At 42.7% G+C, this 16411-nt stretch overlaps 3 protein-coding genes across 3 annotated transcripts; 1 reads left to right on the top strand and 2 right to left on the bottom strand.

Annotated features, from left to right (window-relative positions):
• Positions 1–239: 239 nt before the first annotated feature.
• On the top strand, positions 240–2735 carry LOC144185464 (zona pellucida sperm-binding protein 4-like). The gene is made up of 8 exons (XM_077710483.1): positions 240–618; positions 1015–1199; positions 1276–1373; positions 1578–1735; positions 1816–2008; positions 2095–2281; positions 2380–2455; positions 2565–2735. The coding sequence occupies exons 1-8, from the start codon at positions 366–368 to the stop codon at positions 2654–2656; spliced, it is 1242 nt and encodes a 413-aa protein (XP_077566609.1). The 5' UTR covers positions 240–365; the 3' UTR covers positions 2657–2735.
• Positions 2736–3026: 291 nt separating this feature from the next.
• On the bottom strand, positions 3027–7679 carry trabd (TraB domain containing). Its single transcript, XM_077710484.1, has 10 exons — positions 7579–7679; positions 7120–7167; positions 6897–6963; positions 6312–6478; positions 5634–5774; positions 5292–5402; positions 5061–5200; positions 4823–4995; positions 4654–4750; positions 3027–4113 (listed from the first exon to the last, which is right to left on the bottom strand). The coding sequence occupies exons 2-10, from the start codon at positions 7141–7143 to the stop codon at positions 3933–3935; spliced, it is 1101 nt and encodes a 366-aa protein (XP_077566610.1). The 5' UTR covers positions 7144–7167; positions 7579–7679; the 3' UTR covers positions 3027–3932.
• Positions 7680–7925: 246 nt separating this feature from the next.
• Positions 7926–15823, bottom strand: panx2 (pannexin 2). The gene is made up of 6 exons (XM_077712136.1): positions 15701–15823; positions 13671–14151; positions 11910–13024; positions 11526–11661; positions 10751–10936; positions 7926–10662 (listed from the first exon to the last, which is right to left on the bottom strand). The coding sequence occupies exons 2-6, from the start codon at positions 13897–13899 to the stop codon at positions 10373–10375; spliced, it is 1956 nt and encodes a 651-aa protein (XP_077568262.1). The 5' UTR covers positions 13900–14151; positions 15701–15823; the 3' UTR covers positions 7926–10372.
• Positions 15824–16411: the final 588 nt, after the last annotated feature.

Raw genomic sequence — 16411 nt, 5'->3', positions numbered from 1 at the left:
GGATTGGGCATACAAGTTAAAATCTAATTCCATTCATTCAAAAACAAGCCTTTCCCAGTAGTTTTGATATAAAAATGACGTCAGAAGATAAGAAAGTTTATTTTGTCAAGCCCTGCGAACATAGATAGGGTGACCTGTGCCTTTGTCGGTCAGTCAAACCCACCTAAGCTTTTCATTATGTAATCACTCAATAAAAAAAATGGGCATCGCACGGCGTCAAGGCAAAAAAATAATCCCGTCTACCGAGGACGATGGCGCCCATTTTTGGAGATTTATAACCAAATGGGACAACTTCCGGCTCTTATTTGGGGGGGGCAAATAACAGGCCAACATGTCAGGCTGACCCCAACCCCATAAAACGATCCATGCCACGCGAGACACGACACTCGGCGGCGATGAAGCTAATCGCTCTCCTGGCGCTGGCTTTCGCCATGGCGGCGGCTCAAAAGAAAGCCAACCTGTGGTCGCGGCAAAGCACCCGGCCTACTGATGCGGGCCTAACTTGCCAGGTGGATGCGCACCACAGAATTCCCTGCGGTCCGCCCGGGATCTCGCCATCCCAATGCCAAGAAATCAGCTGCTGCTTTGATGGAGGCGATTGCTTCTACGGCAAGCACGGTAGGACAAATTTAGTCTATTTGTTCTATATACTACACCTATCATTAAATATTTATTTCCAGGTGACTAGCATAAATCCTTAATCGTTCACAGGTAATGTGAAAAGAAGGACATGTTTATATTTGGCGCCACCTAGCGGCACCGGAGTGAGTTAAATATTCAGGCATTTTGGGCGCAGTTTTGGCGACTTCTTGTGGCTACTAAGGGAAATTGCAAGACATTTTGAGGGTCTATTTTTGTTAAGAAAGTTAAGATTTAATAAAATCTAAGAAAATTAATGCTTCTATTATGAGGCTCAAAATAAAAGACCGATTTTAGCCAACAACGTCAAAACGATTGACAGAAAACGGTTGTCGATAGCGGATTTGTGGAATTCTCACTGGGCGTGGCGTTCAGTGACTCTACAGTGTACCAAAGATGGTCAGATGATCATAGTGATCTGCAGAGATGCCACGGTACCCCGTGTGAACTTGGACTCCATTTTCTTGATGACCAACGAACCGGGATGCGGCGTCATGGACAGCACCTCGACTTTCGTCATCTACCAGTTCCCCGTCACGGCGTGCGGGAGCGTCGTCAGGGTGATGACACTCCCACTTTCGCCGGCCTTTGTTGGGGCAAAAGGGTAGCTAACGCTTGGCTAACTTAACGCCGTAGGAAGAGCCCGGCATTCTGGTCTACGAGAACAGCATGTCGGCCTTCTATGAAGTTTTTCTTGGAAACTACGGCACCATCACCAGGGACAGCAGATTTGAGTAGGTTCTTCCCTTCTTTCACTCTTGGAACGACAACTGGGGAAAATTTGCTTGGTATGCAAATTGTGTTGTATTAAAAAGGGAGTAAATAGGAACCAATACATTGGTCCAATATGGGCTTTCTTTCTAAGATTACCCATTGGCTGATTGGTTTCCTCATTCGGTTTCTTGTTAAGAAGGTCCCTAAAAGTGGTTTTCTCTTAGGCTAGCTGTCCAGTGCCGGTACACTAGCACTTCCGTGGCAGCTCTTATCGGAGAGGCGCAGCGCCTTCCGGCACCCCCGCCAGTGGCGGCTCCCGGTGCCTTGAACGTGGACCTTCGTCTGGGCAATGGTAGACGCACGGTCAAGGGTCAAATGGACGGTGAGTCCAAGAACAAAGAATCAATCGTGCGATGTAATATCGTTTTTTTAACTAATTATCGCCCTGGTTTCTCGGCACAGAGGAAGTGGTTTTCGACTACTTTTACAAGGAGAGTGACTACCCGATCACAAAGGTGCTCAGGGAGCCCATTTACGTGGAGGTTAGGATCGTCGGGAAAAATGACCCCAACTTGGTCCTCAATCTGAGGCGCTGCTGGGCTACGGGGGATTCTAACCCTCAGAGCATGCCTCAGTGGGACTTAGTGCTTCATGGGTAAGAGTAAGTGGCACTCCAATTACAAAAGTGCATTTTCAAGGGTTCAAAACCGGTCGGTCTAAAGGACGCGGCTCCTGCCGTAGGTGCCCCTGCGCTGAAGGCCGCTATTCAACCACGGTGGTGCCAGTGGACGCCTCATCGGGCCTGGAGTACCCCAGCCACCACCGACGCTTTTTCTTTAGGATGTTCTCTTTCGTGTCCACCCGGCCGGCCGACCCGAGCAAGCGAGGGGCGGCACAGCAACAGGTGGCGACGCATTTGAGGCAAAAGGTGAGAAAGATTTGACCACCATTACATTTTCCAGTCTTCAATGCCGCTAGACGTCCGATCCATTGCGGCAAATGGGAATTTATTCTTCTTTTGTTTAGGTTTTTATCCACTGTGACACAACTGTGTGTATTCCTCATATGGGGAACAACTGCGAGCCTCAATGTGTCAGAATGAGTAAGTAAAAAGGTTCTTTTTTTGAGACTGGGGGAACAAATGGTGGCCTAAAATTTGATTTGAATGGAATCAATTCCTGACCTGACATCCACTTTTGCTTCCTATACAGAGAGGGACCTTGCTGGCATCAAACAAACAAGTGGCCAATCGGATAGCACTTTGGTTAGCAGTTTGGAAATTCAATTTATTCAAGGCAACTAGAAAGAAGTGTACGTCACTCATCGGGGATTGAAGAGAAATAAAAAGCAGTTGGATTAAATGTCTATGGTGAAAAGAATCACTGAATTTGCAGGAAGTCTTGATTTATATTTATATATATACAGTTGAAATGGATTGGCCACACAAAAAAATGGCGTCACTCATTCCTGGAAGACTGCAAAAATGTTACAAATTTGCTCAATGGGTTGTTTTTTGTAATGTTTTTTTTCTTTTCTACAGGGCCACTTTCAAAGAAGTATATTTAATCTTGTATTATTAATTCTGAACACTGTTTTGTATCAAATTGTCTCCATATAACCACTAATGGCTGACATTTGGAAAGTATCGTTTTCAAATGAACACAAAATATGCATTTGTAACATAATAAACTTGTATTGACCAGTTGGTGGTAATACAGAGTAAAAAAATGCATATACATTTGATGATGATTGGAGGCACTTGTTAGCATAAAATGCCTTTTTTTAATGCTAAGACATGAATTGTATCGTTTGTTTACATACACATGCCACGTAAATAACTGTTTTGGTAAGAAATGAATGGTCCTGATCATGTCAAAACAAGTCGGAAAACCAACATTTTTGAGAAAATATTTCTCTGCTTGGTATTTTAATTGTAAAATGTATAATTGTATAATTTTCATTATGGATTTGATAATATAGTTGTGAAAAAGGGGCATGACAATAGCAATAGGGCGATAAATTGCAAAAAAATGCATAATGACTGCACAAAGAGGGAAAAACATTTCCTTTTTGGTCATAATTTTGTTGCATTTTTGGGTCACTTGTTAACACTTACTCATCGAAAAAAACGCATGATTGGACGCCTATCATTCTTAATAGCGTAAAGATTTTTTTAAAGTTAAGTAATATTCAAATTGGTATTAATCATATTTATGTATCAGTATCCAGTTCAAATATTTAGCATTGGGGAATATATATATATACACATAAAATCTTTGAAATACATATTGCAAGGGTGTGTGGCTATTGATTCATAATGGATTTGACCCCCAAAAAAGATTTCTGCTTCAAAGAGCTAAACTTTGTAGCACATAATTTGTATTATTTTGAAACCTAGGATAATAAAGCCTTTGGACAAAATGACAAAACAATCCTAAGTAGGTTTCTTTGGCAGTATGGCCCAAAATATCCTTGTAGGCACCCCACGGGCCTGAGTTCCTTTCCTTCTTGCACCTTCTTTTAAGGCCACCGGTAATATTTATATATATATTTTGTTTTTTAACCTCACCGAGCGGCTTTCAGCTGACCTGTGTGCAGCGTGGTCGCAGGTTGTCCACGGCCGATTGTACAGCGGCGGATGACATCAGCGCTCCCACTAAAGTCCCTCCGGCGCGATAGCATGCGTATCCCAGCATTCCCAGCACGACGCCTTTCACCACCGTGTGCAAGACCCAGCTGAACTGAGACGGTGGCGCCACGCTGTGGGAAATAAATACTCATTAATATGCCTAAAACATTGGAGGAATACATTGGGATGCAAAAAAAAAAATTGCTGGAAAAAAAGATGACTGTTGAAATATAAAATACTGACAAATCTAAGGTAATTATAGAAAATCAATTTGAATGTATAATTCTTATTATTACATTGTTAAAAAAGTAAAAGGTGGACTTTATTAAGCATATTAAGTCATTGTAATTTACAAAAAGCAACAGAGGAGTACATAGGTACACAAAAATGCTATTGAGACCCAAGTACTCATCTCATTTTCTGAACCGCTTAATCCTCAATAGGGTCAAAGGATTTTTTCTAAGTGTTAGACCAAGAAGGGACCAAGATTTAAGTGGATTTTTTCTCAGTCCCTTCAAACTTAGAAAAAATCCACTCAAATCTAGGTACCTTCTTGGTCTAAGTCTCTTCACACTGAAAAAATCCCTTCAAATCTTGGATTTTTTTCTTACGAGAGGCTTTGAATGCAGCACATAATGTTGCAATAATGGCACAAAAAAAGATGAGCATACCTCATAATTTCGCTAACATTGAGATGCTGATCCCAATTTTTTTCAATGCCTGGGACGTGACCCATTCCGACGACTCCCACTACAACAGCAGGCACTTCTACAGGAGTGGACAAAAAAAAAGTGTTAGAAAGCCCACTCTGCGTTCCCCGTTCGAGAGCGCAATACCAACTCTGGGCGTCTGGGGGCGCTTCCACACAGCGTGTGGCCTGGCGCAGTGAGTGCGTAAGGTAGATGTCTCTCTCGGCCACGATGGTCTGGTGAAGAGCCGGGAACTCTCCTATCATCTCCGACATGGTCTGTTCCAGCAGATCTTTCTGTTTGCATTTCTCCACATCTTCTTTACTGAAAAAGAGAAGAATTGTCAAGTCTCACGTTTGGTTTTCTCGAGGTGGGAGGGACAGGCTTACCTGATGGGGTCGGAAAGGAAGCAGAGCCCCCAAGCCAGCCGGGCCTTCTGCCACAAACTAAGAGCAGCAATGGCCCTCTTGAACGTAACCGGGATGGGTCTGTCGCCCAAATGAAACTTGCAGAAGGGCACACGTCCAGCCTGTTTCAAAAGGAAACAAAATGCACTGGGATTGGCTTTTCTTTTTCTCCTCAAAGGCGGAGGCGGGGAATGACAAGCCCTTGTTTTTCACCTCTTTGAAGGCTTCCCTGAACTCCCCTCCGGGAGCCATGCCGAGCTGCTCGGTGATGTGAGCGGAAACTTTAAGCAGGAGAATCTGCATTAAGCCGGACATAACACCATTCTGAAGAAGAAAAAAATAACAATTGAGAACTCTAATTATGTCATTGACATCCAGTGTCGTCAATGGCACCAAAACAAGAGCATTGACAAGAGCTAATCGGTTAGCCACACTGCTCAGTATGACTTATCACAATGTGAATAACTATTATTTATTTTATTTTTTTCTTAAATGACCAAAATGGTCAACTTAACCCGGTATGAAACATTTCCGAGATCTCCACAAAAGTCTGACCTGTTTGATGGCCTGCTGGACCTTCTCAAGGTTGATTTCTTTGGCTTCCTTTAGCAACGTGCTCTCATCCATCTTCAGCATGGACACTCTGTACTGGCACAACTCCACCACGACCACGTCGGGTTGAACAGCACGGATCGTCTGTGGTGGAAGAACTCATGCTTTTGTACTGATTTTGACCTTTAAGACTGTTGCATGTAAGGCTATCAAAAATAAATAAATTATAGGAACCAATCGTGCTGTCTGTTCTGGTTCAAAAGTGCTGCTATTTTCTATTGTTTTACACACATTACCCACAAATTAATGAAAGTTTGAGCCAATTGGCATTCAAAGGGGTCATAATGGGTGCATGTTTTCGTTCCAACTGAACAACAGGGTATCTTTTGCAAGTGTAATCAGTTGATTAAAGTCAGGTGCAACTTATTTTAGAAGATACCTCATTGGTTAAACTGTCGACAGAGGATCGGTTGGAACAAAAACCAGGACAGGTGGTACTACTATGCCATCAATGTAGCAAAACAGTGCCCAGTCAAAATGTGCATGACAATATGCTTGTAAAATACTCAATAGAAAGTTTCATCTATTTTGGCCGATAAATATGATGTAGCTGTATGGCAAAGAGTTGGGAAGGTAAATTGACTGAGTCCGCAAAAATGTTTCAAAAGACATGAGGCTCACCATCGCTACGTCCTTTTTGCTGCTGTCGCTGAAGTGGGCGGTACCAACCAAGTAGAGAAGGCTGCCATCAGGGGAAACAAGACGGGTGACTGTCTCTGGTAGTTCTGGGGACGACTGGCGACGCTGGGCTCGATACTGCCAAAGTAGTTCTATTGCTTCTCTGTCGGCTACAATGAGGAGAAAAAAATCAGTTAATTAGATTTTTATTTTTAACCAAATCCCCTCTAAAGCAAGCAAACAAAGATGGCGTCATTGGAATCCAAATGAGTGGAGCGTAGTGTGTAAAATATGGCTAAAAAAAATTAACAAAATCTACGCTTATTACATACAAACCTTTTCAGCAAAAGGAATTATTTAAAAAAATATTTAAAATACATTTAACAAATACTAAACTTATTTTTTTCTGAATTAACTATAGCAAAACCTAATGTAATCTCAAACCTGATCAAAATACATTAGAAAAAACTGCTATTTATTATCAAATAATGATGGGAGTCATATTGTAAGAATGATTGCAACCCAATTTTGCTGACAATGACAAAAAATAAGTATCAAAATAATGGGGAAAAACATGGGAAATCTTACAAAGTCCTGGAGGAAGACTTGGTGGTGATTCTTCTACAGGTTCCTCTGGTGGTCCTACAGACCCATCCTGTGAACATATGACATCCATAATTACATTTTAATAAAGTTATTAGTCATTCCTGTTCAACAGGCGTTGTTGTTGTTTAGCATATTAGCCACCGCATTAAATGGTTACACTTCAAATTTGTTAGTTTGGCATATCGTGCTGATCCAAAACACAAACCTCAGAATTGCTGTCTGGGTCCATATCGAGACTCTTCAACCAAGTGAGCTTGACAAAAGAGTAAAATAAAGAGATTTAATAATAAAGTATGAAAGTTGGTATATCAGTCAGTGAGTCAAGCTCCATGCTGACGTCGCTTTAAAAAGTAGCGACAACGGCGTTGACGTGTGTGGACGGCTAACGGACAAAAAGGGCTGGTTTGACGCATTTCGCAATGTTTTAAAAAAAAAAAAACAAATTTAGAGAAATAACAACGTTGTTAACAGCTGGAAATACGGCGATCGCTAAATAAACTACAGTAGTATGCTAGCTTAAAACAGGGTAGAATGATGATGACATGCTAACACTCAAGTCATTAACAAGTGTCAAGTCACTTAAAGACAAAATCCGACTTTTTAAAATATATGATATGTATATATAGAATATATAAACACGTTTTCTCAATACAAATGCACTTACTCGTGAAACCGAACGTCTTGTGGGTCGCTACCGTAGCAATGCTTGTCACATCTAGCGCAAAGCATTGTGGGCAATGTAGTCATTAGTGGTTACACCAGAATACTGTTTAGGCAAGAATATTCATTTAGTTCGTTTTCTTTCTAACATTTTACAATCATTGTGTTTTAATTAACCACGTGAGCAATGTTAACTAATTTTCTGCTATTGATGTAGATAGAATTTAATTATGAGCGCTGAACTGATTTATTTCAAAGCAGACTGATGAAAAAGTCACATAATTGGACGTCTTTTGTCGTCAATGGCAGGGAAAGTTAAGATCTGTACCTGTCAAATTACACACGTCAAACTCACTTTTAAACTCAGTTTTATTAAAGTGCTTTTTTGATAAATTTCCTAATATAATGACATGTAGTATATGGAGTAAATCTGTGACACCAAATAAAACATTTTTTCTTTTCATCAACAAAGTTCAATTATTTTGTGAAAATTATCTTGCGACTGAAAATAAAAATTCACATTCAAATTCTGGTGCCATAAATTTACATCCATTAATATTATTTTTTCTTTTCTCATGAACATGAATGAGTTAAAAGGTGGACGTCACACTCAATTCATTGTGATCAATGGAACTACTTGGCTTAAAGTGCTAATATAGGCTAACTGGTAATTTATTATACTACTTTTCTAGCTAGTTTAACTCGTTATCCTTTCCTCGGTCTTTGTCATTTGACGGATCCTAACATAAAAAACAGTTTGCACCACAGAAACATATTTGGAGGACATATCGTTATGCCTACTAGAAGGCAACAATCGTTCCGACTACAAAAGTCAACTTTTATGATTGTATCTCTTTCAAGAGTCCAACCTAAACCCTTGAAACCCCAACATAATCCTCCTTTCCAGTATACTTTGTACGCAGTTGGCAAATGGAATCATGGATGCTAAAGAAATGTCAATAACAAAGCCATGACACATTTTACACCTGAAACACTTGACAAATGCGTGATAAACTGTGCCCAAGCCCGTATACTTTGAAACAAAGGTATCCAAATTACGGCCCACGTGCAAACTGCAAATTCAGAAAATAGCATTAAATATGGCCCGCGCAAGAAGCTTGCGTTCAGCCTACATCGATGCATTCTATATCTTGAACACTAGATGGAGCCAGTCAAATAAACATTGGACATCCTTTAATTCAAGGCTTCTAATCTGACAAAATGTTGAAATTAGAAAAAGGTTTGGACACCCCAGCCTTAATTATTCTACGGTGTAATTAGCGCATCCATTATTGCCACAAAATATTGTGAAGGTCTTGCATATTACTTGTGCGCATTGCAGACTGTATTGCGTGAACTACCTGTCTACTTGTCTATTGTCATAAAGGGACCAAGCGATATATATGAAATGAACATTTTTCTAAAGGTGACTCACTATCATTTTATATCCCTTGCGTTGTAGCACCCTGTTGAATTTCATCACTGCTGGTTTCATCGATCAATTGTACACAGTCGTCCTGAGATTATGAATGCGATCCCACGTCGTTTTTTATAGTAGTATTCTGCTCAATACGAGAACTTTTCTTTCAATTCGGCATTTATAGCGCACGTAAAGCTGCGGGGCAGTCGGGGAAGAGCGTTCGCCGCCATTGACCACGCTAAATTGCCATTTATTCAGTCTAGAAAAATGCAAAAATAAACAGAAGAACAAAAATCGCAAAAAAAAAAATCGCCAAAAATCGACAAAATCACCAATAAAACAACAAAAAAGACAAAAAAAAACAAAAAAAGATAACGAAATATTTGAAAAAGTGGGGAAATGAATGCACAGAAAATGAAAATGTGAGGAAACGAAATGAAAACAAATCCAGAATAAAACGCAGATCAAAAAGGCAAAAATATACGAAAAAGCAGTGAAAGGAAAAAATAAATAAATCGCAAATTAAGAGAATACTATGCTTAATCCTTGACGAACTTTCATTCAGCTCCCTTCCATTCAAAATTGATCGGACATTTATTGCCGTCAATGGCACTGATCCATAAGCCTGTCTTCCCAGTATAAAGTATATTGGTGTTGATGGTACGTAATGAGTTATGTAATATGAAAAATATGTCAATAATAGAGAGGATTTTCAGTTTGGTGTGATGAGGTCAAAAGTCATTTAGAGGTCAGAAACTGACTGAATTGATGATAACTTAATAAAGACTTACCCAATTTAAATCAAAAGTTGCAGATGAGGTGACATGAGGAAATGTGAAAGGTCACATAGGTCAGAAAATGTATTTCACCACGACCCTAGAACAAAAAAAGGGGGAAATTATTAAACTTGCACGATAACTTTATAAAATTAAACGTTAGACGGGGTTTAAATTTAAAAGTTAAAAGTTTAAGTGGTGAAATGTGCCACATCAGAATAATGAATTGGCAATTGTTTGATCACAGTTAAGCCAATTTAACTTAATTAACATTAACAATTAACTTAACATTGAAGGTGATATGATGAAAAGAGTCAAAGGTCACAAAGGTCAGAAATATAGAAACGCTTTGAATTGACCTGCTTAAACTGAAGTCTTTCTCTCCCAGAGTGCCCCTGTAGCTTTAAATGTGAACTATTAATTGAATCATTTTGGCTCTCGTAGGCCATACGGTCAAAATCAGATGTCAAACTATGAAAACGTCAACCAGACCCAGAAATAGTCCCATTCCCTATAAACGAGTCGACATAAAAGTGCGTGACTTGACGAGTGGCTGCGATTGCCAAAGCGAAAATGTGTGCCGAGGAAATCCATCCCTTGGTTTAACACTCCCCTCCCGCAGCAATGAGTTCCCCTGGACATCCCGCCAAGCCATCTCTTCGCTTTTCCTCGCCCTCTTCTTCTTCAAACAACGTGTGGTGTATACCCAGCAGCTGGTGCGTCGGCGCCCGGGTGAGCGTCGGGGGCTGCTGTGATTGGACGGTTTCCTCCCGAGGAGGAGACGCTTTGGGACTGAGGATGTCCGGGTTGGGGCTTCCGCCGTTGACAATTGTGCTGGTGGTGACCGTCGAAAAGGCAGCCGTGGTCGATTCTGGAGAGCAAACCTTCGTTTCTGGGGGGAAAATTGAGATTCGGTCGTATGTGGGTTTTTGGTGGGTGTTTTTTGGACATTTAAAATGAAATGATGTGAAGAAGCTTACCTGCTAATGCACTAGAAACGTGAACTATGGTATGTGTGCCTTCAAGGTAAACCGCATCCATGTTGTGCTCTGTCGGTAGAGGTTGGGCGGTTGTCATCTCCACTTTTGGTTTCCGAATGGTCAGCATGTACGGGTGAACGTCCAGTGAGAAGTTGCGAGTGTGCTTTTTTTCTATCCCGCCTAAATCTACAAGGGAAAGAGGACACGGATAAGATGGCATCATTGTCCTGTAGAGGGAATTTCAAATGATAGAGCTGGCTTTTGTTCGAAAGATAAGCGACAATGGCGTCTTTTCGCGGTTTTATTCGTCTCTCCCAGTAGAAAAGCCATCTGAGAGAAAAGGAATTCTGTGATGTCCAAAATCTAAGGTTGTCCGCCATCCCAAACTGTCGTGTGTAAATAAAAAATAGTGTAAATAAAGTTACCAGAACTTGAAACGCCAAACGGCGTTGTCGTATTATATGGACTATAAGTCGCACTTTTTTCATGGTTTGGCTGAGTCTACGACAAAAAATCAAATGCGACTTTTTGCAAATTTCCTTCGCTGACCACTAAACAGCCTGTTTTAGAGGCTATAATTAAAGGAATAACTGATTTGTTAGCAGATGCCTATTTAGTCCATTGTTTTAAATTTTACCATTGTTACTTTAATCCATATTGGTTCTTGGGGCATAAACTTGGATTTTTAAGGACACTGCATTCACGTTAAAATAGAAATTTACTAGTGCAATCAAAGTGCAAATCGTACATAATGTTCCTATTAAAATTGAGATACCTTTGGTTGCAGGATACTGAGTGCTCTTGCTATCCAGAAGCGGCGCAATGAAGCTATCGGCGACTGTCTTGCGTCTCAGTGGTTTGGGTTTTTCTGCCTTGGTGTTATTTTCCAGACGCGTTAGAGCAAGAGGTTCCTTTAAAAATACAAAAGATTATATGTCAAACACAATCAAAGGTACAGCAGCTGGTTGCTTCCAACTAGTGGACAGGAGTTGAAGTGCACCCAGCTATTGTTATTTGCAGCAAAAAACTAAAGTCATTTTAGACTGATTTTTAATGGATACTAGAATCGTGCAACATATTGCAGAATTCTTTTTATTATCTTTTTTTTTTTTTTAATACTACCTTGATTTTTGTAAAATTGTCATTGGCCCAAACTTACTTTAAAAGACTGCGGGAGAGGATTGGAAGTAGGCATCCATTTGATCTTCTTGCGCGGCCGCTTGATAACCAGCGGCTCGGCGGGCATCTCGCCGATCCCCAGGTCGGCCGGATCGGCGTTGGGGTCGACGGTCTGAATCCCGGAGTCCCTGACGGTGGGCGTGGCGTCGTGGTTGGACTGCGCCAGCGCGGCCAAGAGCTGCCGGACCACGTTGTCGTACATCAGGTCGCTTTCGTTGGTGATAAAGTCCAGCCGGTTGAGGGACTTGATGTGGTCCCTGTTCTCGTTACAGAACATGGCGAGGATATTGATGTCGCAGAACTGGGACTTCTGCCAACGCCGGCGGGTCTTGATGCCCACTTTGTGCAGCTTATCGAAGACAAAGTTGGACTTGCGCACCACAAAGAGATGCAGTAGGTTGAGCAGGATGATGAGGTTCATGGTACAGAGGAGCGCCAGGTCCACCGCCGCCATGATGCGCTGCAACTGGACGGCGGGCAGCTTGCAGTTGACCCGGATCTTCAGCTCCGAGTAGCTGCTGTGGTCCGGCGGCTCGCCCAGGGCGCAGGTGAACTCGTTCTGTCTCTGCCGGGCGTAATAGGCGCTCAGGTAGGAAATGGGGATGGAGCTGAGGCAGATGATGGCTAGGTGGCGCGCCAAGTAAATCTTGGCCAGGAAATTGCTCTGGCCTCGCCGCTCCAAATATTTCTCAAAGAGATTCTGTTCGGGGCTCTTCTCCTTCTCGGCGTTCTCGATGATCTCCCGCCGCTCCCGTTCGCTTATGCCGGGCCCCTTGGACTGGATCTGCTTCTCGATCTTGGGGGCTCGGCCCTCGGCGGCCCGGTGGTAGCAGTTGTCGATCTCCTGCAGCAGGAAGTTGAGCTCGGACGTCAGGCGGGTGGAGGCCAGGAACTCCCAACCCAGGGCCGGGATGTACATGATGCCGGCAAAGGCCAGCAGGGCGTAAGGGAGGAATTTGTGTTCCAAGAGTGAAGGCCAAAGATGGGTCTCCAGGCCGGGCGCGGCGTCGCGCAGCTCCGTCCAGCAGTAGCCTCGGGCGTACAGCGCCTGGTCTCGGGTGAAGTTATGGGGAGTGTAGCAGTAGATGGACTCCTCTGAAGAGACAAACAAAAAATAAGAAATAAAACAACAAGATGGAAAATTGGTGGCAATGAGTTAGCGCATTGAGTTAGCGCACTGAGTTAGCACATTGAGTTAGCGCACTGAGTTAGCGCAATGAGTTAGCACCATGAGTTAGCGCCATGAGTTAGCGCCATGAGTTAGCGCCATGAGTTAGCGCCATGAGTTAGCGCCATGGGTTAGCGCCATGGGTTAGCGCCATGGGTTAGCGCCATGGGTTAGCGCCATGGGTTAGCGCCATGGGTTAGCGCCATGGGTTAGCGCCATGGGTTAGCGCCATGAGTTAGCACCATGAGTTAGCGCCATGAGTTAGAGCCATGAGTTAGCGCCATGAGTTAGCGCAATTAGTTTGCGCAATTAGTTTGCGCAATTAGTTAGCGCATTGAGTTAGCGCATGGAGTTAGCTCCGTGGCTATTTAAACCCATTTAATGCCACTACAGCCTATACTTTGTAGTAGTTAGAACTAAAACCCACAAAAAAATCTAAGAAAACAAACAAAAAACAAATGAAAACACCAAAAACTAAACTCAATTGACTGGGAGGGATGGACAGCTAACAAAAACCAAAACACCAAAACTGACAAAAAACTGAATATGAATCCAAAATGAAGAATGTACAACCTGCAAAGTTCCTGGTGAAGACGAGGGTAACCAACAGGATAGGGATGATCACCGTCCCGATAGTCACCACGCGATCAAAGGGCAGCTCCAGCTTCAGCTGCACCATCAAACTCGCCAGTGCGCCGCCGCGTTCATCCTGCGACGAACCGGGCAGGATGAGCTCCTTCAGCTTCTCGCCGGCGAGCAGGGCCGTCGCCATGTCTAAATTTTGCTCCAAGATGTTCTGCATCGGGGGTGGAAATGTGGGGGGGAAAAAGACCAAGGCTACAACCCGCCGAACTCAAAAGAGCGGTCGCCCACGCGACGATCCGCGGCTAACTCGGGCCTCCCTCGCCATAGACGGGAAAAAGCCGCTGCCTTTCTAGCTGGATTTCAAAGCTGGGCCATATTCAAGAGGAGGAGAGCCTTTCCTGTCTCTTCAGTTTGCATCTCGTCATTCTCTTGGCGAGGGCGGCATGACTCGAGGTCAAAAGATGGCATCCTAAAAGACAAGAAAATGGAAAAAGCGGAATTACCAGGGATGTCAGTCACTTGTGGGGCTAGGGGTGTCGAGGTCGCGCCTCGGAGGAGCAAAAATAGGCTCAGGAAATGAAGCAATCCAAGAAAAAGATCAGATTTTAAAGATATTCAATTCAATTCAATTCCCCCCATTATAAAGTCAGTGTGCAGGTGCAATAATACAAATGGGTGGAGGTATAGCGACCTGCTGTGGGAGTGGTTAACATGTCGGAATCACAGTTCTGGGGTCGATGGTTCAATCCTAGGTGGGTCCTCACTTTCTGGGGTTAGCATGTTCGCCCTGGGCTTGCATGGGTTTTCTTTGGGTGCTCTGGTTTCCTCCCAAAAACATGCTATTCTAATTGATGCCCTGTGAAAACTTTTCCTACATTTATTAACTTAATTTATTTCATAAAAGAGACAATCCTATTAATGAACATATACATAATTCATGTTAATGAATATGTAATTATAGCCAAAGGCTAATTTCTATCCTAAAAAAGGTTGAAATGTATTCATTTTCTGTACTCCTCATCTCAACAAGTGTTACATTTGTCTGTTTATTTACTAATAACTCAGTTTCTAGATTCATAAAATGAGATGGAATTTTAAACAAATCTACAAATTATTTAGGAGCCTCAAGAATATTTTAGGGTGCGCCTAAAATAGACCTAGTGACACCACTGTGACATTCAAAAGCGCAGAAAAAAATGCAGGATCTGAATTTTGGAATGGGTGCGTTGACGCGTATGTTCTTTTCATGTATTTTTCAAAGTGCTGCAGACTCTGGAGGTCGGGCAAATGTCCTTTACGCGGCCTCCTCCTCAACTTTGCCTCATTGGCAGTCAGTGCCGCTTCTTCATTTGCTTCGATTGGACATCTAGCACCCTCAATGGCACGCACTGATACCAGAAGTAAATGAGCCTTAAATCCCCAACCAAATCAATAAAAAATAACCCCAAATAACAAAAAAAATCCTCATTTTGTCTTCCAGTGCCATTCATTCATCCACCACCTCTAATTCAAACCAAATTGGACATCTACCACCGTCAAAGGCAGCCAATAATGTCACAAAATCCCCCTTAAATCCCTCCAAATCAATAAAAAAATAACCCATAAGAACACCAAAACAGAAAAAAAAACCCACTTCATCCTAATTTAAATTGCTTATCAATCCCATTCCATCCAAACCAAATTGGACGTCCACCACCGTCAACCTCCCAAGGATCTGACCTTTAATCCCCCCTAAAATCAAAAGGAAGTAATCCAAAAATATCCAGGAAGCAAAGCACCCCCAAAAATGCTATTTAGTCTTCATCTTACGTCTTAGCAGGATAACCCAATCCAGGAAATGTCTGCTGGCAAAAGCCGACAGAAGCAATGCATCTGCCAAACAAAAGTACATGAAGTACCGTCCACAATTGTCTGTCCCTTTGTGTCCGTCCATTCCTGCGCGTCCTCTCGGCAGAACATCTGGCTACAGAATATTAAAGGCATTGGCAAGGAGTAGGTTCAAATAGAAATTCACCCACCTTGTCTGCGAGCATCTCGCGGCGGGCTAAGAGTTCATAATCTGCAGTGCGGGCGAGCAGTTTACAGCATGTAGCCGCGCACACCGGTTTGTTCCGCCTTGGCCCCCCCCCTCACCATCCCACCCCACCCCACATCCTCTCCTCCAGGCCCGCCGCCCCTCCTCTCCATCTCCTTGTGTCTTCGCACATGAACATTCTGGAGCTCGTCGGCAAACCTAAATGGTGAGATGATGTCATGATACGCCTTGGGGTGCGTAGCCAGACAGAATCCAGGAAGCAGGAAAGCACTGGTGCACAATTTGAGGGTTTTAATGACAAAAATAATCATTAAAAAAACAATAAACACAAAATGGCGACCAAATTTGGGAACACACACATCAACAAAGAGGCAAAAACATGAAGACGACCAAATGAAACAAGATAATACTGTCACACCAGACGTGTCAGACACGGGTTTAAATACACAGACAAAAGCTGATTACTAATCACACACACCTGGACACGTAAAGGAAGGGAAGGCCGGAGGGACACAAGAGGCAGAAGGGACACAATCCCCCTGGACAGCACACACAAGGAAAAACACACACACACACATTCAACCAAAACCCAAACAAAACATGAGAGGCGGGGCCTAAAATTCTCAGATGGTGTACTGTAATTCCATAGGTTTAGGGATGAATAAAGTTTTGATCAAATTTGCTGGTTATTTTT

The sequence above is a fragment of the Stigmatopora nigra genome, chromosome 2 (genome assembly GCF_051989575.1).
Source record: "Stigmatopora nigra isolate UIUO_SnigA chromosome 2, RoL_Snig_1.1, whole genome shotgun sequence".
Classification (NCBI taxonomy): domain Eukaryota; kingdom Metazoa; phylum Chordata; class Actinopteri; order Syngnathiformes; family Syngnathidae; genus Stigmatopora; species Stigmatopora nigra.
Note: the sequence above shows the minus strand (reverse complement) of the source record. Positions and strands in the feature narration are given on the sequence as shown.

Excerpts from the sequence above, each read along its gene's own strand:
- LOC144185464 (XM_077710483.1), top strand. The coding sequence starts at position 366 with ATGCCACGCGAGACACGACACTCGGCGGCGATGAAGCTAATCGCTCTC. Across the intron at positions 1,200-1,275 it reads CGTGCGGGAGCGTCGTCAGG|GAAGAGCCCGGCATTCTGGT; the intron begins GTGATGACACTC and ends TTAACGCCGTAG. Across the intron at positions 1,374-1,577 it reads ACCAGGGACAGCAGATTTGA|GCTAGCTGTCCAGTGCCGGT; the intron begins GTAGGTTCTTCC and ends GTTTTCTCTTAG.
- trabd (XM_077710484.1), bottom strand. The coding sequence starts at position 7,143 with ATGGACCCAGACAGCAATTCTGAG. Across the intron at positions 6,479-6,896 it reads AAGTCTTCCTCCAGGACTTT|CCGACAGAGAAGCAATAGAA; the intron begins GTAAGATTTCCC and ends TCCTCATTGTAG. Across the intron at positions 5,201-5,291 it reads TCAGGGAAGCCTTCAAAGAG|GCTGGACGTGTGCCCTTCTG; the intron begins GTGAAAAACAAG and ends CTTTTGAAACAG.
- panx2 (XM_077712136.1), bottom strand. The coding sequence starts at position 13,899 with ATGCAGAACATCTTGGAGCAAAATTTAGACATGGCGACGGCCCTGCTC. Across the intron at positions 11,662-11,909 it reads CTCTCCCGCAGTCTTTTAAA|GAACCTCTTGCTCTAACGCG; the intron begins GTAAGTTTGGGC and ends GTATTTTTAAAG. Across the intron at positions 10,937-11,525 it reads TCAGTATCCTGCAACCAAAG|ATTTAGGCGGGATAGAAAAA; the intron begins GTATCTCAATTT and ends TTTCCCTTGTAG.